This window comes from Henckelia pumila, chromosome 4 (assembly GCF_033568475.1).
Source record: "Henckelia pumila isolate YLH828 chromosome 4, ASM3356847v2, whole genome shotgun sequence".
In the NCBI taxonomy this organism is placed as follows: domain Eukaryota; kingdom Viridiplantae; phylum Streptophyta; class Magnoliopsida; order Lamiales; family Gesneriaceae; genus Henckelia; species Henckelia pumila.
The window spans coordinates 39,848,762-39,876,582 of record NC_133123.1 but is presented as its reverse complement, the minus strand read 5'-3'; the positions used below and the strand labels follow the sequence as shown (position 1 = coordinate 39,876,582).

At 34.9% G+C, this 27,821-nt stretch overlaps 3 protein-coding genes across 3 annotated transcripts; 1 reads left to right on the top strand and 2 right to left on the bottom strand.

Annotated features, from left to right (window-relative positions):
* The first annotated feature begins 341 nt into the window (after window positions 1-341).
* LOC140864763 (iron-sulfur assembly protein IscA, chloroplastic) lies at window positions 342-2,899 on the top strand. The gene is made up of 3 exons (XM_073269109.1): window positions 342-610; window positions 1,645-1,863; window positions 2,663-2,899. Exons 1-3 carry the CDS (start codon window positions 436-438, stop codon window positions 2,803-2,805), a joined length of 537 nt encoding a protein of 178 aa, XP_073125210.1. The 5' UTR covers window positions 342-435; the 3' UTR covers window positions 2,806-2,899.
* A 2,729-nt stretch (window positions 2,900-5,628) lies between these two features.
* Window positions 5,629-7,546, bottom strand: LOC140866628 (glucan endo-1,3-beta-glucosidase 8-like). The gene is made up of 2 exons (XM_073271658.1): window positions 7,037-7,546; window positions 5,629-6,918 (listed from the first exon to the last, which is right to left on the bottom strand). Exons 1-2 carry the CDS (start codon window positions 7,387-7,389, stop codon window positions 5,802-5,804), a joined length of 1,470 nt encoding a protein of 489 aa, XP_073127759.1. The 5' UTR covers window positions 7,390-7,546; the 3' UTR covers window positions 5,629-5,801.
* Window positions 7,547-24,124: 16,578 nt separating this feature from the next.
* LOC140866244 (ethylene-responsive transcription factor ABR1-like) lies at window positions 24,125-26,158 on the bottom strand. The gene is made up of 2 exons (XM_073271191.1): window positions 25,634-26,158; window positions 24,125-25,077 (listed from the first exon to the last, which is right to left on the bottom strand). The coding sequence occupies exons 1-2, from the start codon at window positions 26,019-26,021 to the stop codon at window positions 24,341-24,343; spliced, it is 1,125 nt and encodes a 374-aa protein (XP_073127292.1). The 5' UTR covers window positions 26,022-26,158; the 3' UTR covers window positions 24,125-24,340.
* Window positions 26,159-27,821: the final 1,663 nt, after the last annotated feature.

The following is a 27,821-nucleotide window of genomic DNA, read 5'->3' as shown; positions in this document are numbered from 1 at the left end:
TGGTAACTTAATTGGTGGAAAATTTAATTTCAAAAGATGATATATATATCTTATTATTATTTTGAAAATGAATCAGATTTACGGAACTTGAAAAACAACGAAAATATTGTGGAGCAAAAAATATCTTGTTTCTTTTCTTTTCTTTTTTTTTTTATTGAAAAAAATATCTTGTTTCTTGTGGCTACCATTATTATAAATTTTAAATATTATTATTGTTATTATTTTATATGAATGAATAAGAGAAATAAGCCTCAATTTTTTTAAAAAATGGAAAAGAAAATAATTAAAAAAAAAAGCCTGTCAACATTCTACGTCACACCTAACTTGGTCAAAATACATCTCAAGAATTTCTTCCTTCGATTCTTGATTTTGGTCTCTACACTGCGGGCTAGAGTTTCATTTCCCTTCGTGCGAGGTGTTGGAACCCAAGAAAATATGGCTTTCTCTGGATCTTTCTGCTCCCCGCAATCTGTTTCTGGGCTGTCAAAATCTTCTGTTTCGATGCAAAGATCTTTGTTTTCATCGATTTCTAACGTGTCTTTTCAATATTCGCCAGTGTTTCTCAATGGCAAGAAACCCCTTTTATCCATTCGGGCAGCCTCTGTGGAAGGTAATCTCTTTAAACATTTACGCAATTTTTTTTGGGGTTTGATTATCGAAATTCATTGGAGTGTCAAGCTTTGATTTTGTGGGATAATTTTAAATTTTCGTAAAGAAAACTCCGAGTGTGGTTGATACAAGAACAAAGAAGATTCAATGCTTAGAGACAAAGTTGTAATTTTTAGGAGCGGTGACCGGTGAGGAGAGCCAGGGTAAGGGTATTGAAAGATATGTGAGGTTATTTTAGCTTTATAAAAGTTCAGAGCTACGGTAAAAATATTTTATATGTATTAAGGTAGTTTTTAGGAGTTCTTCTAGAATTTTGGTAGGAAAAGCTGATAAGTGCTTCGAACTCTCCCAAATACTATGTCTTTCCGTTGTTTGATATATTTTGTGTGAATTAGGGATTGAAATGTTAGTTGTAGTACAATTGTACCAGTTCTTCAACAATTTTTCCATGGATGAAAAGCTTGGCTCTTCTAAATCTTGCTGCAATGATTCCTTCGAGATCTTGACATGGACTGCGCTGAAGCTTTCTAATTTTTAACGAGAATTCGAATTTAAATTTTTGAAACTTGATATGATTTTCCCCTGAAAGATGAAGATTCTTTTCACTTCTAAAAGCTTAAAGAACCAAATAATTGAACAGGGCCTAGCATTTGGTCGAAATATAATCACATAAAGAAGACTATGAAGTATGAAAAATCATTTTTCCATGTTTCAAACCTCATTTGCGTCAAATAATTTTGTTCCACTCATTTCCATGTCAAGGACACATGCATGCGCAAAAATATTGAAATTTCCCCTCTTTATTTGCGATGGTGAGAATACACAAAAGTGAAAATAATCTTAGTGGTGCGTTCCGCGCACCTGAAATGTTTTGGAAGCAACTGTAATTTGATTCTACTAAGTTTTCTTGGATTGAATGACCTTTCAAATAATGCTTCAGGAATAAATCATTCTTTGCTATCCTGCTTGAATTGAATTTCGAGAAATATACCTTTTTTTTTGGGTATTATCTGTTACCTTTTGTCTTTGTTGTAGCACCACCTGTTAGCGGTGGTACGGCACCTGCTATTGCTTTGACCGACAATGCTCTAAAGCATTTAAATAAGATGAGATCAGACAGGAATGAAGATCTGCGTCTAAGAATTGGTGTCAAACAAGGCGGATGTTCTGGAATGTCATATACTATGGAATTTGAAAGCAAAGAGAACACTAGAACTGATGATTCTGTAATGGAGTATGATGGTTTCAGTATAGGTATTGTGCATGTTCTATTCACATTCAAAATATTTTTTAGCCACTTCTTTATTTGAATGATTTAAAACGAAGGTTAGTAGCATGTATAAAAGTGTTTTTGGGCAATATCTGCATCACTGCATGGTTTCTAAACTTGTGATCTGAACACTTTTGTCATGTATTGGAATATTTGCAGGGATACCCTTTTGTCAATCTCAATTCATAATATAATAAAAGTGGTTAATGTGTTCATGTGAGGGTACTAATCAAAAGCATAAATATTCAAATGCCATGCTAACTCATTCATGCTTGCATCGATACATTTGGAGGACTCAAATGTGACTGCTTTCCGATTTGTTGATATGTTGATTACTTGAGGCCATTTTGATTGATTTATTTACCGGATCAAACATAAAGGCAAGGAAATCCATTTGGCCCCAAAATTCTCAATCCGCAATGCAGAAAAAACAAATTTAAACAGAGGATTCCTTTTATTAATATATAGGTGCAAATGATTCCTTCTGATAACATGATGTAAAAATTGATCCTTTCTTTTCCATCTAGCTTTATCATCTTTGATATTGTTGTTTATCATGCTTCATGAGAAAACAAACTTTGAAAATGATCCAGTCAAGGATTACCTTATAAAATAAAAACGATGGCTATTTGGCCATAATTGTTCTTGCATGAGCACGAAATTTTCATTCAATTAGCTGTCTCTATGATGTTGTATTAGCTGTGAAATGGCATAACGTGGTTTCGTTTTTCATCTTCTGTGCTCGGTGTTGCTGATATTCTTCTTCTATGCTCGACCATGCAGTTTGTGATCCAAAGAGTCTTCTTTTTATTTTCGGTATGCAACTGGACTACAGCGATGCACTAATTGGAGGAGGATTTAATTTTAAGAATCCAAATGCCACTCAGACCTGTGGGTGTGGTAAATCTTTTGCTGCAGAAATGTGATTGAGCATGTTACAAATAACTATAAACAACTATTCTGTATGTAAACGTAGTTTGAATGACATTATTTTACGCAAACTTTGTTTACGGGTATCAATATTTAGAGATTGATCATAGAAATATGTCGAATCAGCTGTTGGATATCTGATTAAGAACATTTGAAATCCTTTTAGTAAAATTTTTAAAACTCCTTATTTCTTTCCAAATGTGAAAATACAAGTTACTTGTGACTTGAACTCATGATCTAAGTTATGAGATACTGAGTTCTGATCGAAAAGGGGGCCCAGATGGGCTCAAGGCATAAATGATTTTTTTTCCGGACTTTTAAATTATATATGCCCAATTGAAAAACCGACGAAAAATTTTATTTGTCCTTTTCAACGTAGTTTCCAAAGAGAATGTATACACAATAATTAAATGAATGTTCCTTTTTATTATTATTAAGAATCTATAGTTTAGCATAGTTGTGTACCTTATGAAAAAATTTATATTGATCTTAACACAATTTGTGCAATTAAATCAACCAAAAGTTTTAGTACTGCAAGCCTTGTACCACGAGGATGATTTATTTTCAGTTTAATTGATGTTTTCTTTAATGTAGTTATACTTGTTTTATATGAAGATTATATGATTGTGAACACGTCGAATTATTTTAAAGGCATATTCGATATAGAAAATTTAATTATTTTTAATTACTTTTTGTAGATTTAAAAATTTACGGGTATTCAATACAGACTTTTGTATTATCTATAAAAATCTAGTTGTATTCAAAATAATTTTTTTTAGAGTTTTAAAAAGTCAAATGTATTCGATTTTGACTTTTAAAATTTTACAAAAGTCTATTGATATTCAAAATTTGAATAAAATTTTAATAACTCAATTGAATTTATTAGCATACAAACATTAAAGCATAAAGTTATTAAAGTAAAATTATAAGTTATTAACAATTTTATTTGATCCAACACAAAGATTTCGATAAATTTTTAAAACTTATAATTAACGCACAAACTTTCTCTTTTTCTTTCTCTTGCGCACGTCTTCTCTCTTCATTATCTCACTCTCTCATATCTTCAAATATATTTTTATATTTGCATTATTTAATTATCTATTTTATCCTTTGAATTTTTTTGTTTTTTGACCGAACAAAGTACGAATACTTTTAAGTCACTAATTTTTACAATAGTTTTAAATCAAAACCAAAATGAGTTCTTTTTATATAAAATTATTATGAAAATCAAAAAATTTTGTTGGCCCATATAATTGAAAAACAGTAATTTTTCACTAAATATAATTTAAAATTTTGGTTAACAGTTGAATAAAATTGATTTGTTTTTTCGTATTTTCAATCATTCTTTAAACTAGCATATTTGTATTAAAAGCTTATAATTACACAATTGTAAATAATATTTTTAAATAATTTTTTGACATGAAGATATATTATAAATTTTAAAAATTCTTCAAGTTTTTTTAATATATATATATATATATTATCTTTAAATAAAAAATTTTATAACATTATCGCAATTATATTAATATTTTTATATAAGTAAATATTTTTATGTAATTAAATTTCAAATCTCCACAAATAAATTATAATACTAAATTTTATATGTTTTAGATATTTTGGTAAATTTAATTTATTATCTTTATTATTTAATAAAATTATTTATAACGTTATTCATATTATCAGTAAAGTTGTCAAAACGGACCGGTAAACCAACCCGCAATCCATCAGAACATGCAAGTTGGCGGGACGGGGCGATCCGGCCCACCATTTAGGCGGGTTGAGAAATTATCAATCCAACCCACCTATTTGACGATGCGGAACGGGCCGACCCCGCCAAGTTTTAGTTATATTTGGCGGGTTGGGACGAGTTGGCCCGCAACCCACCACAACCCACCACTTGGCGGGACAGCCCACTATTTAGACGGATTGGAAATTTGTCAACCCAACCCGCCTATGTAGCGAGATGAGACGGGCTAAACCAATCTGCCCAACCCACTTTGACAACTATAATTATCAGTATGTTATTTTGCATAGCTAATTATTTTAGTTAATATTATTATATTTTTTATTTGAATAAAAAATAATGTAGTTATCTAAATATTATTAAATAAAAACTCGATATCTGAGATTGTAAATTTTAAATAAAAATTCGACGTCTGAGATTGTAAATTTTAAATTTTAATAATAACATATTTCTGTAAATGCAATCATTTTTTAAAATAAAATATTGATAACATTGTTATCATTATTTTAATTATTTTTATGCTATCAATTATTATTTTTAATTACTTAGGTTTCAAAGGATGACAACAAAAGTTTTAAGTTTTTCATTCTATCTAATGTTAAATACGAATACCAATTTAAGACAATAAATCATGTATAAGCACTGTTTGGACAATACACAATTCTGCTGATCTTTTTTAATATAATAAAATAATTACAACCACCCATTTAAGATAATAAATTAAACAAAGATGCAATTTGGATCATACGTAATTCAACTATATATATATATAGTTGCTCAACCAATGATGCTTAAATCGTTTCCGACCACTAAAACTCGGTACCGTGTTTTAATTATGCAAAAATAAAAAAAACAATTAAAATTCTGTAAAAACCCGATACCGGATTTTAGTGATCGGGAACGAGGTGTGAAAATATTGTTGGACAGTTAAAAAGTCATATATATGTGTATGTGTGAGAGAGAATTAAACTTAAGGACACAAACATCAATTTGAGACAATGAATGAATTAAATTTAAGGATAATTAATTTGAACAATACACCATTTTACTCTTTTTTTTTAAAATATATTATTATATTATATGTTCTAAGTTTGACTGGCTTTCCTTTTTGGTTTTTCCCCATGGGAACAGAGGAGGTGTAATATATGACATAATTGATTTTTGAGGTGTTTCTCTGTCTGGGACCATTGCTACAAGGTGTGTGCAAACAGTGCTCGAATTCGTTCATGTTACATGTTTTTATATATCCTAGGTAAGAGTTGTGTACAAAACTAGCAGCAAACTCGAAATCCCCGAAAAAATGACCGCTCCAGTTTGCCGCACCCTGGGCCTCCATCCACTGGTCTCTATGGCTATGGGGAAATAACATTGTGGTGTTGAGTAATTTGTCTTCGCTATCTTTGCCAATCCTTCGAAATTGCATGTCTCCACGTCTTGATTATTCATCTGGAAATACATGTTGAACGCATAAGAAATGTGAACCACATTAGGCAAGCCCTTGCAAGACGAGTCTACTTGTAGCGATGTGCAATCTGATCTAGAGCACGCATAGTCCACATTTGCAGGGACCCTGTCCAAGATCTTGATATCACTATTGAACACACACCACTGTGTTTCCAAGTACTTGACATTCTTTGCACCCACCATCATTTTATCTTGTCCTTGTCCGGTGATATCCATGGGAAACTTGGGTTTTCCGTCGTACCTAAACAGCCCCCAATGACGCTCAAAGTCCCCCGGTGCAATGCTCTTTTGGTTCTCATCGGTGAGGCTGAAAAGATAGTATTGAATGTCTCCAGGGTAGAGTGGGGTGCCTTTCTTGGTAGCCATTTTCTTGAAGAACCCATCGTAGAATCTCTTGGCCATTTGAAGATTCGCATTCTTGTTTCCATCGGTGGGCCACCCGATTTCTCCGATGATGATTTTCACCTTAGGACCTCCTGCTTTTTTCAGGGACCATACCAGGGTGTCCAGATTTGCGTCGAACATGTTTGTGTAGGAGATTCCTTCGTCTTGGACAGGGGTCGCCCGACCGTCGAAAAATGCAAATTCGACAGGGAAATCGGGGTTCTGATACAAGCTGAGGAAAGGGTAGATGTTGACTAGGAAAGGAGAGTTGTTGTCTTGCAGGAAAGTGACGATCTGTGTCATTAGGTCCCTTATATCAGACCGGAATTGGCCGGCCGAAGGGCCGCCCGAACCGGAGTCATAAACGTCACCGTTTTGTGGGATCGTTGCTTTGATTTTGTCACCTAGCCTCTCATCGTTTATGGCTTTCTGAATGTTTTTCAGAGCTGGGAATGTGGTCTCCAAGTTTGAGCCATTGTAGGATGATAAGAAGGGCTCATTTCCTACCGCAACATACCTGTCGTGCATATTAATTCAATGCATGATCAAATATATATATGTGCATCAGTGCATGCATGCATGTGTGTGTATATATACAAATGAATACATGGAATTAATTAATAATTAACTCTTACTTGATATTGACTCCTCCATCATACAAATGTGTTGTGAGATTATTCTTGACCCAATCCTTAGCATTGTCATAGCTATCTGCAAAATAAGCCAACTGATTGTTTGGGATCCCAAGCATCACCTCAATGCCCGTACCCGCGAAATACTTGACCGTCCAATGATCCGAATCGAATAGCTTGACCTTGCCAATCTTGTTGTCCTTGAGCATTTGGACGATCATGCTAGGGTGCAGATTTTGGGAGGCTTGAGTGCCCCAGTTTACGCCAACCCCCTCTATCACAACGATATGCGCAACCACGAAAACTACGATCCATGTTAATATCGCCACCCTCCAGATCTCCGACATAATTTTCATGTCTGCGCGTGTTAATCTTTGTGATGATGAGTTAGTTAGAGCTTCTGATATGAATCAATCAGCTGGGTCGATGATATTTTGTCAAAAGGGTGTCATCTTTTCTCGAGGGAAATGAGGGTAGCTAGAAGTCATGGGGATAGAAATGAATGAAAATTGATCGGATTCCGTTGGTTCAGAAAAATGGGATCAAAGAGAGAGACAGAAAGCAAGGGGTGTTATTTCTTGGTATTCGTTGGTATATGCTGAAAAAAATCAACCGGATATTATGGAAATATAGCGTTTCATGTGATAGCACTTGGAATTGATATAAGAGTAATATATATGTGAGACGGTTTCATCTATGAGATGTGTTAATTTTATCTATATTTATAATAATAAATAATATTTTTAGCATAAATTATAATACTTTTTAATTGATAACCTATATAAAAAATTTGTCTTAACTCATAAGAGTTTTTGTTTTGATATGATCCATACCATTTAATAAAGACTATGTACGCTAGAGTAACCGATTTTTCGCCTTTTGGTGTAACTTCTTGAAATTTCTAACAATATATATATTTTTTAAAGATTAAATAGTTATTTATTTATTTTCTGTTGTTAATGCTCGGACACAACATTCCAAAAATTACATGAAAAAGGTTTTTTTAGCAACAATATGAATTACTCATGAATATTAAGTTAGAGTACAAGTTGAGGCCAAAAACAAAAACAAAAAAAAAATCAATTTTTTTAACATAATCGGTTCGATTCAATTTGTTTACACTAGAAGTAAATATGAGTAAGGTTCAAATCGAAAATGTTGCTTCATTTCTTTTCTATTTTCATATCACCGTTGATGTCTTATATCTTCCTCACCTTTTTCAGGCTATAAATTATCATATCATTGAAAAACGTACAATTTTTAGGTAAAATCCACAATGCAATCATTCTACAAGCACATGGCAATTTCACAATACCAAACTCAAGTTAAAATTTATTTTTAGGCATAGTTTGGTACACATGATAAAAGAGTGATTAATAAATTATCCTTCTTCATTCTATGCTTGGTACATTTTTAAAAAACTCATGATAAGTCAATGGACCCTTGATAAATGATTTGACAATGTGACTATGTATCCCTTTGATTTGGTATGATAAATTTAATACAACTAAAAAAATACTACAAAAAGACATGATTACCCTCCACATATAAAAACATCTAAACTCTAAACACGCTTCATTCTCCTCTACATTATAGTCGGGTTAATTTTGTCATTAAAATTGAATATATAAATTTAATCATTTTTATTAATTAAAATCATACCAAATATTCACTATATATAGTGTCCTATCATTTTACTTATCCTTAATTATTTTTATATTATATATCATATACTTATCCTATCCTATGTACCAAACTATGCTACATGAAGAAAATAAATTTTGATAACCAATGAGAGCCAATCTTATTAGGCTTTAATTTGGTATTTATTATGGAAAATCGTGGATAAATGATACCTACCAATAATTCTTAAAATCTATATATTAGCTAGAAAATATTAATTGTTTATAAATTCTTAATATCGATCAAGTCCTTTTAACAATTCTATTTTTTTTTTTTTTGTAAGAAGAGAGAATTCACTCCTCGACACCGTACTTCCACATGTAACCAAACTTCAAGTCTAGATCTAGCGACAGCGAATTTCATCAACCAAAAACAAATACGAGTCTACGACATTTGTATGGAAATGGAAGAAATTGCAACAAAAAAAAAAAAAACAGCAATGTAAATTATCCTATTTTACATTTTTGGTTTTTAAAATTATCAAATTTTTTTATTAATTCTATAAATTGTCTTTTTTCAAAAAGTATATTAATTAAAATTTTCTCATTGAATTATATAATTAACTCTCGACATTAAGTAATATTTAGTGTCATGATAGCAATATCTTAAAGAATAAAAAAAAAAAACCTTATTGAACTGAGACAATGTTTTGACTAATTAAACGACGAAAACACAAAATGTGCTAAATTCATGGAAGTAGGAAATTACTAATTAGCATCGGTCCCTAATAGCTGAAACAAAAATTGAATTTTATAAAATTGTATAAATTATGTCCGTTTTAACTTGTACAAGCAAAGGGTTTTGGACTTGTATTATGAATCAAACCAATAATATACAATACCGGCCCGCCCATATTATTTTTACTAGTGATAACGACGTTTTATTTGTGATCAATTAGACATCCAATTGAATTAAAGATGATGTTCATGTTAAAGATTTTGAAATACATGCATTTTAAAAACTGTTAGAAGTGTGTACTTCGAATTTTGAAAATTAGTGCGTCAACAACAACAACAGCAACAACAAAGACGAACAAAATCGAGGCGAGAGAAACTCTCTATCCGCAAGACGAAATTGCCCGTTAATAGTGCTCAACGTTGGCGGCAATCGTCTCTAAGATACAACGACTATACAATCGAGATATAGCAGCACAACAAATATCTCGATCTTCGTCGAACTAAAATATGTATCAACTTTTTCTTTTGTGAGAGAGAAGGAAGATTTTGCAGAAATCTGATGTATACACGTTATCAGATGTTCTGTATCTCTTTTCTGTGTTATAACTACCGTATATATAGACTTATACACGAAACAACATGTTATAAGGCGTAAGGATGCAACCCATGACAGAAAAAGCCCAGAAATAGTCGTGACTTTTCAGTCTATAGAAGGCACGCGCGGTCGGTTATTTTTGACCGATCGAGCGCCCCTCTTCTGACAGACATTCTGTCTCGCTCAAACCATGGTGCGCTCGGTCGGTTAAATTTAGCGGACCGAGCGCCCAACTTTTATGAAACATTCTGTCTCGGCAGAGGAGGGCTGTGCTCGGTCGGTTGTTTTTAACCGATCGATCGCACTCACAAAAATAATAAAATATTATTCTTGAACCAAATTTTATCCAAAAAGAATAATTTATCATAAGACCTCGCCTCGCCGGTTGGCCGCGCGCGTGTGTGTTTGTTGCATCGATTAGCGTCTTGCCCCTTTACAAAACATCGGTGCCCTAAGGGCCCAATCCCATAATCCTAAGTTGGATTATATAAGGTGAGCAACAAATTGGAGTTGTTCCAATGTGGGACAACCAATTCCCCATTTTCCTCCAATTTATTTCACCAAATTCAAATTATTTATAACACTTGGGACAAACTTTTCAAGCCTTTTGGGACAAGCTTTTCAAGCCCATTATTTTCACAATTCATTCAATAACAATTTCCAACAATCCCCCACATGAATGAATTTCACGTATATTAGCATTCTCACTAGAAAATCATTTTTAAGTTATTGTTACATCAGGATAGGTAGCTTGAGCTTTGAACCTACCTTAGTAAAATACTATCGGATTTACTAGTTGCATAGTGACGTGATGTCTTGAACTAGTCAATCGTTTGTGTAAACCAAGACAATAGTACTTATATAACAATACTCTAACATATTTTGTTCTCACGTTGTGTCCATTTCGGCCCTGGACCATATCTTAGATTCATAGTGTTACAATCAAAGCGGCCAATACTTTGCACTTATATAGGTGATCTCCTATCAAGAGTATCCTGCGTTACTCCACCTCATAGGTATAGGAATCATTAAAATAAAACTTAACCTCACCACATTTTGCAGGTCATTTATACTTGGATATTTCAGGAATGAGCAAGTAACAATTCCAAGCACTCAAACTAATATTTATAACTTAGTTGTCCCATTAAACCAAGGTTTTGGGATCTTCAATTCTCAAGGTTGGGTTACCACTATAAATATTTCAATTTGTGGATTTTAAATTCATTTCTCCAAGTAGTTTGTACATTTGATCTATATTTATACTTTTTGTAAGCGGATCCGCAAGGTTTTCCTTTGACTTCACATAGTCAACCGAAATTACCCCATTCGAGATCAATTGTCTTATGGTATTGTGTCTCCGACGAATATGTCGAGATTTACCATTGTACATACTAATTTGTGCTCTTCCTATTGCTGACTGACTGTCACAATGAATCGTAATGGAAGACACCGGTTTATTCCAACATGGAATATCTTCTAGAAAGTTTCGAAGCCACTCGGCTTCTTCTCCAGCTTTATCTAGAGCAATGAACTCGGACTCCATAGTCGACTGAGCTATACAAGTTTGTTTAGAGGATCTCCATGACACCGCTCCTCCACCGATAGTGAACACATATCCACTCGTAAACTTGTAGTCTTTCGTGTCAGAAATCCAATTTGCATCACAATATCCTTCTAGGACTGCAGGATATTTTGTATACACTATTCCATAACTAGAAGTGTATTTCAAATATCCAAGCACTCTCATTAGTGCTTTTCAATGATCCTCACTTGGATTACTTGTGAATCAAATAAGTTTGTTTAAAGTATATGCAAGATCAGGACGGGTACAGTTAGTTAAGTACATTAAACTTCCTATCACCCTTGCATATTCCACTTGTGAAACATGTTCTCCTGTATTTTTGGCTAAATGTGTACTTAACTCCATAGGTGTTCTAGCCGGAGGACGATTTGTGGCATTAAATCGTTCAAGAACCTTTTCGACATAATGAGTTTGGGATAACATAATTCCAGCAGGAATTCTAGAGACTTTAATCCCTAGAATTATATCACACAATCCCAAATCATTCATATCAAAATGTTTTCTCAACATTTTCTTGGTTTTCACAATCAATTCATGGTTGCATCCTGTAAGGCCCGGAATTATTTAATTTTAATCCGAAAATATTTAATTTGGGAATATTTAGAGTTAAGAATTAAACTCTAATATTCCTAAATGAATAAGGATTGAAATTGAATTAAATCGCTTTTTTGGGGACTGAATTGCAAATAGCCAAAAGTTCAGGGACTAAATTGCAATTTGGCTAATATTTATCTACACTTATACCTTATTCAGCCAATTTACACGTGAATGAGTAGAAAAGAAAAGGAAGAACGGCTGAAACCCCAAAACTTCATTTTTGTCTCTTAAAAAGCTTCGATTTTGTGCGTTTCGGTTGTCAAAAATTCCAGATAAATATATATCTGCGATCACCGCTCCGAGACCTTCATTTTGGTACAAGTTTCATTTAATTTTCTCATACTTTATTTTTATGTTGAAGATGGGTTGTTCTTATTTTTGATTATATATGTGCTTCAGCTAGTGCTGGTTACGTATTCGCAAACGGTTCGGAAACAGGCTGTCGTTTGGATTTTATACAATTTTAGCAAGAAAAATTCGAACCCTATCATATCTGATTATGATGATTTTTGAGTTATGTGTGATGATATGTTAGAGATGATGAGTTATATGGATTGTTGGATCGATTGTGATATTGATTGGATTGCCGGTTTTTAGCCGTTATGCCGTCGATTCAAAAAAAATGTCGAGTTTGATATTGTTGATTGAAAGATGCATGGTTTGAGTTGCATCTGATCTTGTTAGTTCATCTACATGTCATTTCTCAGCTCTATATCGAATTTGCCGAACTCGAGATCTCTGATTAGAACCGAGAAGGATTTGAAGCAAGGTTTGCTAGCATTTGCATTTGAAATTGAGTTGAAAGTTAAGCAGCCTTTTGATATGATTTATCATTGATGTCATTGCAGATTTGAAGGACTTTCAGACGTACTATCGAAAGGTATAAATGACAGCTAATCCATATGGGATAGAACGCTCGAAATAGCTATTGTTTCGAGTATTCCCTTGTTAATCACATACTTAGTTGTTTATGTGTTTTTTTGTAATTAGATGTTTTGATTGCTTTGCTTTCTTATTTGATTAAGTGTTCAAGGTGTTTTATAGCATTTAATACATACAGAATATGTTGCATTCATCTTGAACTCTAGCCCAAAAAGCACAGAGGGTTGAAAGGCCTAGAGTGCATATGACGTTTGAAGGGCTGTAGTTGAGTGGCACAGAATGTAGAATTACTTCCAGAGCCAGAAGACTCACTATGGTTGCACCAAAGTCAAAGGAAATAAAGTATTTGACTTCACCTCGATTGGGTGAGTGGGTGTTAGTTGAAGATTTTATTTCCTCGGGATCCCAAGAACTTATATCCTATTGATATCAGCTTGATAGCCTCTTTTGCCATATGCATTGCATTCACGTTTATTATCTCGCGCTTTATGTTGTTTATACTGGGATTTTATTCTCACCGGAGGTATCCGGCTATTGCTTTATTTTGTATGTATGCATGGAAATAGGTGGGGCAGGAGCTAGTCAGAAGAGACAGTGATAGCTCGAGATAAAGTTGTAACACGTGAGAAATCGGGTTGTAGCAGAATATCTTGTATTTCGAGTTGATGAACCATACTAGAAATGATACAAGAACATTGTATATTGTTGTTGACTACATGTTAGTTGTGTATCTTGTGTATGGAAGCTTATAAGATGTTGTTAGATAGCATGTATATTCTTTTGTAACTTGTACAAGACTAGATGTTTTTATTGTTTCAACTTTGACAGCAAAATGTTAGCAGCAGAATTTCCAGAAATTGAAGCCCGCTCGATCGGGTGAAGTTCACCGATCAAGCGAGCCCTGTAATATGCAAAATAGAGAAATCAAATTTCTTGCCTGCTCGATCGGGTGACTTTCACCGATCGAGCGAGGCCAAAAATATTTTGGACCGAGAGTTTACAATTTGAGCTCGCTCGATCGGGCAAGTTTCCCGATCAAGCGAGGTACTGTAGCTTTTAAAAAAAAATTAAATTTTTTTTAGCTCTTGGTTCTTTATTTCTTTTGAGTACTTGATTCATTATTATTTATAATAAATTTCCCTAAGATAAGATTAGCAACCCGGGTCCCCACAACAGGTGGTATCAAAGCGTAAGTTTCTGGATTCAGTTAGAAGTTGATGAGTGGGGTAGATTGAGTCTGTCTGATTGTTTGATATTGCATGAGATTACAAGTTGTATCTGATTACGTGCATTATATGCTAGCATGCTTTATATTGCAATAATTATGTTACTGCATGGTTATGTGCTTTTATTGCTACTGCATGCTATATATGCAATTGTATTCCAGATTATCCTCAGTCAGAACCTGAATTCTCATGAGAATGCATGAGAATGCTTATCAGAGAAGGATGAAATAAATTGCTGCATATGATATTGTTTATGCACTAATCTGTTTGACAATCAGATATGCCTCCTCGTAAAGCACCGGCCACTAGATATCCATTAGCGGTTCCTCAAGCTGAACCAGCAGTAGTACCACCGCCAGTTGTTGAAATTCAGAATGCACAGGGTAGTACATCTGCTGACCCTATGGATCCTACTGCTACACCAATGGAGACTTTGTTGAAGCGATTTCAGTCATTCAAACCGCCAAAATTGAAAGGAACGGAAAACTCAGTGGATTGTGAAAACTGGCTTGAAGACATAGAACAGTTGTTTGAGTCACTCGACTATACTGATGATCGTCGTGTCCGATTAGTGATACATCAACTTCACGAAGTTGCCAAAAGTTGGTGGATTACAACAAAACGGGCATTGGAACAACGAGGTACGATTATCACATGGACTATCTTTAAAACCAAGTTTTATCAATGTTTCTTTCCAGTCTCCTACAGGAAGGATAAGGGTGCTGAATTTTCCAATTTAAGGCAAGGTAATTTGAATATCGAGGAATATGTGGCCAAATTTTCAAGTCTTTTGAAGTTTGCACCACATATAGCAGCTACTGATGAAGCAATGGCAGATCAGTTTATCAATGGCCTCAATCCAGATGTGTTTACTTTTGTGAACAGTGGACGACCCAATACTTTTGCTGACGCTTTGAACAAAGCTAAGGGCGCAGAAGCAGGTATATTGAGACAATGAGGAACACGTATATTCCCCAGCCATTTCCACAGCCTATATCAGCATCAATTCCACAGAATCCGCCACAGTTTCAGCAATCATCTCCCAGATTTGAGGGAGGAAGCAGTGGCAGAAAGGATTCAAGATTCAGGCCAAAAGGTAAACAGCTCAAGAAAACAGGTAGTGGTTCTTCCAGTCCTAGTGGACAGAGACAGTTTGGTATAGGGCAGAGAACTGGTGAGTCAGGAGTTATTTGCGGGAAGTGTGGTGGACGACATGCTATTGATCAATGTAGAGGTGTATCAGGGAATTGTAATATTTGTCGCCAACCAGGTCACTATGCCAAGGTGTGTCCTCAACGAGCTATTGGTGAAAGTTCTTCTCGACCAGTACCTCAGGCAGAAAGACAATCAGTGAATTCATTCCAGCCTCAGCAACAGACCAAAGCAGGAGGAAGCCGGACTGTTACTCAACCTCCTAGGCAACAGGCTCAAGTATTTGCACTTACTGAGGAACAGGCACAGACAGCACCTGACGATGTCATAGCAGGTAACTGCTCTATTTATGGTTATCCTGCCTATGTTTTGATAGATACAGGTGCATCACATACATTCATCTCTGAACAATTTGTTATGATGCATTCTTTATCATGTGAGTCATTGCCTACTGTTGTTTCTATTTCTTCACCTTTGGGTGAAGGTATTATCTCTGTTCGAATGATTCAAAATTGTGCTTTGCAATATGACGGGAATGTGATTGATATAGATTGTATAGTACTTGGATTATCAGATTTCGATTGTATTATTGGTATAGACATGTTAACCAAGTACAGGGCGACTGTAGATTGTTTCCAGAAAGTGGTCAGATTTAGACCAGAAATGGCATCTGAATGGAAATTTTACGGTAAGGGTTCTCGAGCCAAGATCCCTTTGATATCTGTGTTATCTATGACCCGTTTATTGCAGAGAGGGGCGGAAGGATTTTTGATTTATGCAGTTGATGTATTGAAATCCAGTCCAGCAGTAACAGATATTCCAGTTGTGCATGAATTTGCTGATGTATTTCCTGATGAAATTCCTGGTTTACCTCCAGTCCGAGAGATAGATTTCAGTATTGATTTAATGTCAGGTACTCAACCAATATCCAAAGCTCCTTATAGAATGTCACCTATTGAATTGAAGGAGTTGAAGGATCAACTGGAAGATTTATTGGCCAAATGGTACATTAGACTGAGCGTTTCACCTTGGGGCGTTTCAGTACTATTTGTACGAAAGAAAGATGGTTCAATGCGCTTATGTATTGATTATCGTCAATTGAACAAGGTAACGATCAAGAATAAATATCCACTGCCTAGAATAGATGATTTGTTTGACCAACTACAGGGTTCAGCTATCTACTCTAAGATTGATTTGCGATCTGGATATCATCAGCTGAGAGTACGAGATGAAGATATTCCTAAAACTGTTTTCAGAACAAGGTATGGACATTATGAATTTATCGTCATGCCTTTTGGTTTAACCAATGCTCCTACAGTATTTATGGGATTGATGAATCAGGTATTTCAGAAATATTTAGATGATTTTGTCATTATCTTCATTGATGATATCTTGATATAATCCAAGAATGTGCATGATCATGTTGAACATCTCAGAATCATTTTACAGACATTGAGAAATGAGAAATTATATGCCAAGTTATCGAAATGTGAATTTTGGTTGCAGAAATTTGTGTTTTTTGGGCATATTATTTTAGGTGATGGGATTTCAGTGAATCCAAGCAAGGTAGAGGCTGTATTGAATTGGCCTAGACCTACATCAGTGCCAGAAATACGGAGTTTTATGAGCTTGGCAGGTTATTATAGACGCTTTATCAAAGATTTCTCTAGCATTGCAAAGCCTATTATGCAATTGACTCAGAAAAATAAACCGTATGTCTGGACTGAAGCCTGTGAAACTAGTTTCTTGGAGTTAAAGAAGAGGCTTATAAGTGCACCTGTCTTGACAATTCTATCAGGTACGGGTGATTTTTTTGTATATTGTGATGCTTCTCACAAGGGTCTGGGTTGTGTGCTTATGCAGTGAGGACATGTTATTGCTTATGCATCAAGATAGTTGAAGTCACATGAGACTCGGTATTCTATCCATGATTTGGAGCTTGCCGCTATTGTATTTGCATTGAAAATATGGCGACATTATCTTTATGGTGAGAAGTTTGACATCTTTTCTGATCATAAAAGTTTGAAATATCTGTTTTCGCAATCAGAATTGAATATGAGACAACGTAGATGGCTTGATTTACTGAAAGATTTCGATTGTGAGATCAAATATTATCCAGAAAAATCTAATGCAGCTACAGACGCCTTGAGTAGAAAGGTATGTTTCTTATCTTTGTCTACGATAGGTGTATCTCAATTGGTAGAAGATTGTTGTATTTTTGGACTAGTATTTGAAACAAATATGCAACCTATCCGTGTTTATGCTATGAAAGTTGAGCCAGAACTTTTGATAAGAATCAAAGAAGCACAGAAAGAGGATCCGAATATTCAGAATTCGATTGCTATGGTCAGATCTGGACATCAATCTGAATATAAGGTCAGTGCTGATGATGTTTTATATGTGAATAACAGACTTGTTGTTCCAGATGTTTCAGACTTGAAACAGCAAATATTGAAAGAGGCTCACAGCAGTCGATTCAGTATTCATCCTGGTGGCAGGAAAATGTATAATGATCTGAAAACACGGTATTGGTGGAAACAGATGAAAGCAAATATCACAGATTTTGTATCTAAATGTTTGAATTGCCAACAGGTAAAAGCGGAAAAAAAGAAACCAGGTGGTCTATTGCAGAGTCTATCAGTTCCAGAATGGAAATGAGATCATATTTTCATGGATTTTGTCACACAGTTACCACGTTCATCCAGAGGGTACGATGCCATTTGGGTGATTATTGATCGTTTGACGAAATCAGCATGTTTTATTCCGTACAGAATGACGTACATACATGATCAGATGGCAGAAATCTACGTCAGAGAAGTGGTAAGATTACATGGTGTGCCTAAATATATTGTTTCAGATCGAGACCCTAGATTTACATCACACTTTTGGCATAGCTTGCAACAATCTCTTGGAACTCAATTGCATCTGAGTACAGCTTATCATCCTCAAACAAATGGACAGTCAGAGCGGACTATCCAGACACTTGAGGATATGTTGAGAGCTGTAGTACTAGATTTTGGTACTAGTTGGCAAGATTCATTACCACTTGTAGAATTTTCTTATAATAATAGCTATCAGACGAGCATTGAGATGGCTCCTTTTGAAGCACTGTACGGAAAGAAATGCAGATCACCGTTGTATTGGGATGATATCTCAGAAATTCCTGATGTTGGGCCAGATATGATCAAAAAAATGACTGAAAAAGTGAAGTTTATTCAAAAAATAATGAAAACAGCTCAGGACAGACAAGTAAAATATGCGAATATCAGACGACGACCTCTATCTTTTGATCAGGGAGAAAGAGTTTTTTTGAAGATTTCTCCGTTTAGAGGTACAGTTAGATTTGGCAAGATAGGAAAGTTATCTCCGCGTTTTATCGGTCCGTATGAGATTATCGAGAAGATAGGCAATCTTGCTTATCGACTCGCTCTTCCTCCATCTTTGTCTGGTATTCATGATGTATTCCATGTCTTCATGCTACGGAAGTATCAGCCTGATCCTTCACATATTCTTCAGCCTGATGAAGCTGAACTTGACGAGACTCTCAGTTATTTTGAGCAACCTATTCAGATTCTTGATCGCAAAGATAAACAGCTCAGAAACAAGACAATTCAACTAGTCAAAGTTTAGTGAAGTCGACATGACACTGAAGAAGCGACTTGGGAGACTGAGTCTGATATGAGACAGAGATTTCCAGAGTTGTTTCATTGATGTGAGTTCTTATTCTGCTTTATGTTATTTCATTCTCTTATGTGTATACAGATTATCTATACAGCTTGCTTATGATTTCGAGGACGAACTCATGCCTTGGTGGGGGAGAAATGTAAGGCCCGGGATTATTTAATTTTAATCCGAGAATATTTAATTTGGAAATATTTAGAGTTTAGAATTAAATTCTAATATTCTTAAATGAATAAGGATTGAAATTGAATTAAATCTCTTTTTCGGGGACTGAATTGCAAATAGCCAAAAGTTCAGGGACTAAACTGCAATTTGGCTAATATTTATCTACACTTATACCTTATTCAGCAAATTTACACGTGAATGAGTAGAAAAGAAAAGGAAGAATGGCTGAAACCCTAAAACTTCATTTTTGTCTCTTAAAAAGCTTCGATTTTGTGCGTTCCGGTTGTCAGAAATTCCAGATAAATATATATCTGCGATCATCGCTCCGAGACCTTCGTTTTGGTACAAGTTTCATTTACTTTTCTCAGACTTTATTTTTACGTTGAATATGGGTTGTTCTTCTTTTTGATTATATATGTGCTTTAGCTAGTGCTGGTTACGTATTCGCAGACGGTTCGGAAACAGACTGTCGTTCGGATTTTATATGATTTTAGCAAGAAAAATTCGAACCCTATCATATCTGATTATGATGATTTTCGAGTTATGTGTGATGATATGTTAGAGATGATAAGTTATATGGATTGTTGGATCGATTGTGATATTGTTTGGATTGCCGATTTTTAGCCGTTGTGCCGTCGATTCAAAAAAAATGTCAAGACTTTGATATTGTTGATTGAAAGATGCATGGTTTGAGTTGCATCTGATCTTTTTAGTTCATCTACATGTCATTTCTCAGCTCTATATCGAATTTTCCGAACTCGAGATCTCTGATTCGAACCGAGAAGGATTTGAAGCAAGGTTTGCTAGAATTTGCATTTGAAATTGAGTTGAAAGTTGAGCAGCCTTTTGATATGATTTATCATTGATGTCATTGCAGATTTGAAGGACTTTCAGATGTACTATTGAAAGGTATAAATGACAGCTAATCCAGATGGGATAGAACGCTCGAAATAGCTATTGTTTCGAGTATTCCCTTGTTAATCACATACTTAATTGTTTATGTGTTTTTTTGTGATTAGATGTTTTGATTGCTTTGCTTGCTTATTTGATTAAGTGTTCAAGGTGTTTTATAGCATTTAATGCATACAGAATATGTTGCATTCATCTTGAACTCTAGCCCAAAAAGCACAGAGGGTTGAAAGGCCTAGAGTGCATATGACGTTTGGAGGGCTGTAGTTGAGTGGCACGGAATGTAAAATTACTTCCAGAGCCAGAAGACTCACTATGGTTGCACCAAAGTCAGAGGAAATAAGGTATTTGACTTTACCTCGATTGGGTGAGTGGGTGTTAGTTGAAGATTTTATTTCCTCGGGATCCCAAGAACTTATATCCTATTGATATGAGCTTGATAGCCTCTTTTGCCATATGTATTGCATTCACGTTTATTATCTCGCGCTTTATGTTGTTTATACTGGGATTTTATTCTCACCGGAGGTATCCGGTTATTGCTTTGTTTTGTATGTTGCATGACAATAGGTAGGGCAGGAGCTAGTCGGAAGAGACAGTGATAGCTCGAGATAAAGTTGTAGCACGTGAGAACTCGGGTTGTAGCAGAATGTCTTGTATTTCGAGTTGATGAACCATACTAGAAATGATACAAGAACATTGTATATTGTTGTTGACTACATGTTAGTTGTGTATCTTGTGTATGGAAGCTTATAAGATGTTGTTAGATAGCATGTATATTATTTTGTATCTTGTACAAGATTAGATGTTTTTATTGTTTCAACTTTGACAGCAAAATGTTAGCAGCAGAATTTCCATAAATTGAAGCCCGCTCGATCGGGTGAAGTTCACCGATCGAGCGAGCCCTGTAATATGCAAAACAGAGAAATCGAATTTCTTGCCCGCTCGATCGGGTGACTTTCACCGATCGAGCGAGGCCAAAAATATTTTGGACCGAGAGTTTACAATTTGAGCTCGCTCGATCGGGCAAGTTTCCCCGATCGAGCGAGGTACTGTAGCTTTTTAAAAAAAAAAATTTAGCTCTTGGTTCTTTATTTCTTTTGAATACTTGATTCATTGTTATTTATAATAAATTGCCCTAAGATAAGATTAGCAACCCGGGTTCCCACACTTCACATGATTAACATGTCATCTACATAAAGGCAAACAATTACATATGCATTTGTATTACCTTTAATGTAGACACATTTATCACATTCATTTATTGTGAAACCATTTGACAACATAGCAGTGTCAAACTTTTGATGTCACTGTTTAGGTGCTTGTTTAAGTCCATACAATGACTTGACAAGTTTACAGACCTTTTGTTTTTTTTCGGGTACAACAAACACTTCTGGTTGTTTTATATATATTTCTTCTTCCAACTCTCCATTCAAAAACGCTGTTTTAACATCCATTTGATGTATTTTAAGATCATGCAATGCTTCAATAGCTATGAGAACACGGATGGATGTTATTCTAGAAACCGGAGAGTAGGTATCGAAGAAATCATATCCCTCCTTTTGTCTAAAACCTTGAACCACTAGTCGAGCTTTATATTTATCTATAGATCCATATTCTTTGTATTTCCTTTTAAGAATCCACTTAGATCCCAAAGGTTTACATCCCAGAGGGAGATCAACCAACTCCCACGTATGATTATGCATGATGGAATCTATTTCATTTTGTATGGCTTCCTTCCAAAAAGGAGCCTCAAGATTTGATAAAGCCTCTTGAAGAGTTCTTGGTTCATTATCTAACATGTATGTTAGAAAATCAGGACCAAACGACTTTTCATCTCTAACACGCTTGCTGCGTCATGGTTCCTCGTTGTTTTGTGGAGTTTCAGTTGTGTTTTCATGAGTTCGCTTGTTCGAACTAATTTCTTTCCTTTCTTTACATGGAAAGATATTTTCAAAGAATACAGCATTCCTTGACTCCATAATTGTGCCTTCATGTACATCAAGAATTGTTGACTTATGTACTAAAAATCGATATGCACTACTATTGTATGCATAACCAATAAATATACAGTCAACCGTTTTAGGTCCAATTTTTATTTGTTTTGGCTTAGGTACTTCTACTTTCGCCAAACACCCCCACACTTTGAGGTATTGATAAGAAGGTTTACGACCTTTCCACTGTTCTAACGGTGTTTCATATTTTTCTTTGATTGGAATCTTGTTTAGAATGTGAGTTGCTGAGAGAATCGCTTCAGCCCACATATTTTGAGGTAAGACAGAATTTATTAACAACACGTTCATCATTTCCTTTAATGTTCGATTTTTGCGTTCTGCAACGCCATTGGATTGAGGTGAGTAAGGGGTTGTCGTTTGATGAATGATGCCCGACGTTGAGCAAAATTCTTCAAAAGAAGCCACATACTCTCCACCTCAATCACTTCGAATTATTTTAATTTTTGAACTTCGTTGATTTTCGATCTCAGTCTTATATATCTTGAAAGATTCAATTGCTTCATCTTTGCTTTTCAATAAATATACGTAACAAAATCTGGTGCAATCATCAATGAATGTTATAAAGTACTTATTTTTAGCTCGTGTTTGTACCATTTTTAAATAACATACATCAGTATGTATTAATTCAAGTGGCGTAGTACTTCTTGTGACATTATGAAATGGAGCTTTAATCATTTTCGCTTCAACACAAATCTCACACTTGTTTTGTGGATTTTTTTTTAACGTATGTATTACATTTAAATTTGCAAGTCGTTGCAACGTATTGAAGTTAACATGTCCTAATCGTTCATGCCATAATTCATAGCTTTCAAGCAAGTAAGCAGAACCAACAACTTTATTCTTCGCCTCAGGGTGGATAACATTCATTATATTCAATTTAAAGAGACCATTATCTTGGTACCCTTTACCAACAAATACACCGAATTTTGTTAATACAAATTTATCAGACTCAAACACCATTCTAAAGTATGCCTTGCTCAAGAGAGAACCCAAAATTAAGTTCTTCCTAATGTCTGGCACATGCAGCACATTCTTGAGCGTCACCTCTTTTCCCGAGGTCATCTTCAACACCACGTTTCCCACTCCCACAACTTCAGACGTTGCAGAGTTTCCCATGAATAATTTTCTATCCCCAACAGTGGCATAGGTGGAATACATATCTTGAACCAAATTTTATCCAAAAAGAATAATTTATCATAAGACCGAGCCGAGCCGGCCGCGCGCGTGTGTATTTGTTGCATCGATTAGCATCTTGCCTCTTTACAAAACATCGGTGCCTTAATATCCAAGCAATATTCATGAATAGGTTCGAATGTTTCGAGCCGAACACAAACTCGAACTTTATTTCGAGCCAAAGTCGAGCCAAAATATTTAAAATTATCGAGTTTCGAATCGATCTCGAATATACTCTTATCGAGTCGAATTCAAGCAACAAAATTTTACCATTATTCGGATCGATTCGGTTCGTTTGCATCCATAATTTCTATTGTATCAATTATTTTATATAAAATTTACACATTTGAAATCAATAATTAAAACTTTTATTAATATGTTTTTATTAATATTTATTTATTTATGAAATTTATAATTAATTATAATGATTTTTATTTATATTTATTTATAGTACGTCAACCCGCGGGTCGGTCTTCTTAATCAGCCACACACTTTGAGTTAGGTTAAGTTGATTTGATGATTTTCAGCCCGTCGGGATTTTAGCTCGGCCCACTCTTAACCCACCAAAAAGTGAGTTATTGGTGGGCCGACACATTCCACTATTATTTATATATAATAAATGATATGCATTTACCAAAATCGTTAATTAATCATTATCCAATAAATCTTTATTTTGATATTTTGAGATGACAAGAGGAAGCATCGGGACATGGAATTCAAATAATTAAATGGGAAAAACCTAAGGACGGAAGAACCAAAAATGACACAAAGTAACTACACAATTCAAAATTTTATCATATAAAATAGAATATTAGATTATATACATATGTGTGAGTATATGTATATATATAACTTTCTCGCTTTAAAATCGATCAAATGCCACACTGGCACACAGCTGAAAAATATTCAAACACAAAACAATTTCAAGTGTTTTTAAAAATAATCGGTAAATAAAAAACTAGCTGACATACAATCAACCAGATGAACTCCGACGAGAGGTCGAAGAAAAATAAGCTCCGCCTCCACCACTCCAGCCACCTTCCGCCTTGATATCCCCATCCTCTGACGGCGGCTCATCCGCTGGATAAAACGTAGGATAATTGGGAAACCCGTTCTGAAAATCTGGAGCCGTTAGGCCAGAAGGATGCGGCAATATCCATTCATTCAGCAAGTTGCAGCTTCCATCCGATGCATCAAGATTCAACATACCCGAGGAGCAAGAAGACTGCGAAGTGCTCGATGAAGAGCTATCATGCATATTAACAACATTAACTTGCCTCTGAAAATGAGGAATCGGCTGATCAAACGAACCCGAAAATCCAAAAATCTTCGTTTGACTACTATGATCAGGAGGTGGTTCTTGAATAATCCGGCTGACATTTTCTGGGAAGTTGAGTTTCGCCTTGTTTCCTCGGAATCGGAGGGCTGCCTCGTCGTAGGCCGTAGCAGCCTCCTCCGCAGTGTCGAATGTGCCGAGCCAGACCCTTGCGGCTTTGTATGGATCCCTTATTTCGGCAGCCCATTTTCCCCAAGGCCTCTGCCTCACCCCTCTGTATCTTCTGCTGCTGCTTACTATTCTTGACGACGATTCGTTGGCGCTGGTTCCGTGGTGATGGCTGTATTTATATGTGGGAGTGTATGCATATACTGCTCCCGTTGCCTCCGTCGATGTTATGATTGTGCTGATAATTGGTCTGTTAGCCTTCGCTTCTGCGCGCAATTTGTGATCATTTGTTAGCAACCAAACCGATTGATTTAGCGAAAATCATCGTCTAAAATCCCATAAATTCATGTTAAAATATGCGAAAGCACGAGTGATGATGCAGTTCTTTAATGACAGTAATCTTGTAGATAGATCTATGTGGTTCATTCACACTTTAGATCAGCATGATTTTTTTTGAATCATTTCATTTTTTTTCTATCTAGCTACTGTTTGATTGAATGTTGGTATGAAATAATTCTTAATCGTGTGATCTAGGAACCGTAACACATTGTTACAGATAAAAAATATGTAACTTTCTTTCCAGGTTTTGGAACTGCAACCTCATTTTGCATTGTTACAGCCTACAGGAGACTTGATAGCAGGTTCTTATAAATAATTTCCACACCATGCAAAAAATTATTATACAAGCAACATTGCTTGTCAACTTTAGAGATCATGGAACATGAAAAATGAATTAAATTTGATTCGGGTTTTTTAAGGAATGTTTTAATTTGTTTCGTGTAATATATATAATAATGAAATCAATCCATTCAATGTAATTACCTGAGGCTGCAGCCATATTTGAACTCGCAGCTAAAAAATCTCTGTATTCCCCGTGAACCGTACAAATAGAATCCGAAAACTCATCCGCATCAATACTGCTGAGCTCCTCACGGCCCCTTTTGGATGCAGATGAAGAGCCAGCACCGCCGCTGCGGCTGCTAACGTGGCCTCCTCCACCGCCCCCATCCGCCAACGCCCCATCATTGTCACCGGCTACCACACGAGCCAAAGCCGCAACCATAGCCGACGTTTCTTGGTCTCTGCTCAGCCCAGAAAGCATAGGCATAAAATCCAACCTGTTTCCACTTTCAAACAATTCATCTCTCTCGCCATTTTCACCCCTCCCCCTCAAGTTCTCTCTTGGATTCGCCACCTTGAATACACACATGTAATATATATGTATATATCTTTGCTTAAATATATCAATGAGAAGCTGTATATATATTGCTATATTTCATTGAATTTATCCAAAGCAAGCCTAACTGAGCAGAAGAAGAAGTAGATTGCTCGTTCACTAAATCTGGAAAGTTGGCAAGAAGCAGAGGTCTCCCAATGACTTTATAATATAGCCATGTTGGAAGTTGTTCAAATCTTTGACATTATTATTTTATTTCAAAAAAACAGAAAGGACAAAAAAAAAAAAAAAACAAACACAGTCAAATATATCGTTGACTTGTAAATACTTAATAAAAAAAAAGCTCCACACATTTAATAGAATCTTCTCATAATATTTCAGTGGCTTATAATTTAATTTTTGAAAATATGACATTAAAATTTACATATATTAATTATTTCGGCAGTGAATTTTTTTTAAAAAAAATCATGATTTTTTTTCTTGATAAATTTATTTAATATAATGTCATTCCATAATTTCTTGAGCTGTTTACTTTTTTCCTAGAGAATAATATATTAAAATCCAATAAATATAATATTATATTTACGCGGCTTTGTTTTTCGAAATATTTACTTTTATTGGATGGTTATATTTAATTTATAGTGGACTATGATATATTTTAAGCACCAGTTAGTTTATCATAACATATGGAAGCTGTAAATTAAATAAAAGAATGTACGTAACAAAATAAATTTTATATCCCAATTAAAATTATGATGTATTTTAAGCACCAGTTATTTTATCATAATATATGGAAGCTGTAATTTCAATAAACTAATGTAATAAATAAGTGTTACATCCCAATTAATTAATTTAAATATGGGTGTGTTTGTGTGTAAAATAGTAATGTGTAGGAATAGGAAGCAAGAATCTTGAAGTGGTCAAAGGAGAGTGTGAATTCACACGTAATCAATTAAGGGGTGGCCATTTGGCATCTTTTGTCGGCGATGGACGTCGATCGAGCCGACATATTCCGACGTGGATAAGAGATTAATTGAACACGTGTAATAAAAATACCACTTTCTTCCCCCATTAACTTTGTGATCTTTTTGGCTCGAAGAAAAAAAACTTTGTGATCTTTTCACAAATATGTTTTATATAAAAAAAAAACCAAAACCAAAACCAAAAACTAAAGATACATAAATATTTTAGTTGGAGAATTTGAAAAACAACATAAAAAGTAATGGGAACGTATTTATTTAATTTTTTTATACATAGTGGAAATAAATGAGAAGACCAATAAAGGTGAATTTCGTGAAGTTATAATTCATTCACGTATGTGTTTAAAAAAATTTCGAGAGATTGACTGAGTTTAGGGGTGCAAACGAATCGAATAATGGTAAAATTTTAAGGTTCGAATTCGGCTCCATAAGAATATATTCGAGTTCAAGCTCGATAATTTCAAATATTTTGGCTCGAGCTCGGCTCGAAATGAAGTTCGAGTTCGAGTTCGGTTTGAACATTCAACCTATTTGTGAACTATTGCTCGGATATTATGGTTTAAAAAGCTCGAAATGTTCGAATGTATATATTTATTATATAAATACATATATTATATTAATTAAATATTAAAGCTCGCGAACTATCGAACAGAATAATTTTGGCTCGAGTTCGGCTCGAAAAAGAGTTCGAACATATTCGAATTCAGCTCGAGTTTGATAAGCTCGAATACGAATCAAATATTTATCGAGCGGGCTCGTAAAGCTCACGAATCGGTTTGGTTCGTTTGCACCCCTAGCTGAGTCTGTTTGAGAGCTTGCAAGTTATAAAAAAAAATAAAAATGAGTTTGATGA

What these genes read in the sequence shown, in the direction of transcription:
- LOC140866244 (XM_073271191.1), bottom strand. Translation starts at nt 26,021, where the DNA reads ATGTGTGTATTCAAGGTGGCGAATCCAAGAGAGAACTTGAGGGGGAGG. An exon ending in AAATATGGCTGCAGCCTCAG is followed by an intron (nt 25,078 to 25,633) that starts GTAATTACATTG and finishes AATTGCGCGCAG; the next exon opens with AAGCGAAGGCTAACAGACCA.
- LOC140866628 (XM_073271658.1), bottom strand. Translation starts at nt 7,389, where the DNA reads ATGAAAATTATGTCGGAGATCTGGAGGGTGGCGATATTAACATGGATC. An exon ending in GATGGAGGAGTCAATATCAA is followed by an intron (nt 6,919 to 7,036) that starts GTAAGAGTTAAT and finishes TATGCACGACAG; the next exon opens with GTATGTTGCGGTAGGAAATG.
- LOC140864763 (XM_073269109.1), top strand. Translation starts at nt 436, where the DNA reads ATGGCTTTCTCTGGATCTTTCTGCTCCCCGCAATCTGTTTCTGGGCTG. An exon ending in TCGGGCAGCCTCTGTGGAAG is followed by an intron (nt 611 to 1,644) that starts GTAATCTCTTTA and finishes TCTTTGTTGTAG; the next exon opens with CACCACCTGTTAGCGGTGGT. An exon ending in GTATGATGGTTTCAGTATAG is followed by an intron (nt 1,864 to 2,662) that starts GTATTGTGCATG and finishes TCGACCATGCAG; the next exon opens with TTTGTGATCCAAAGAGTCTT.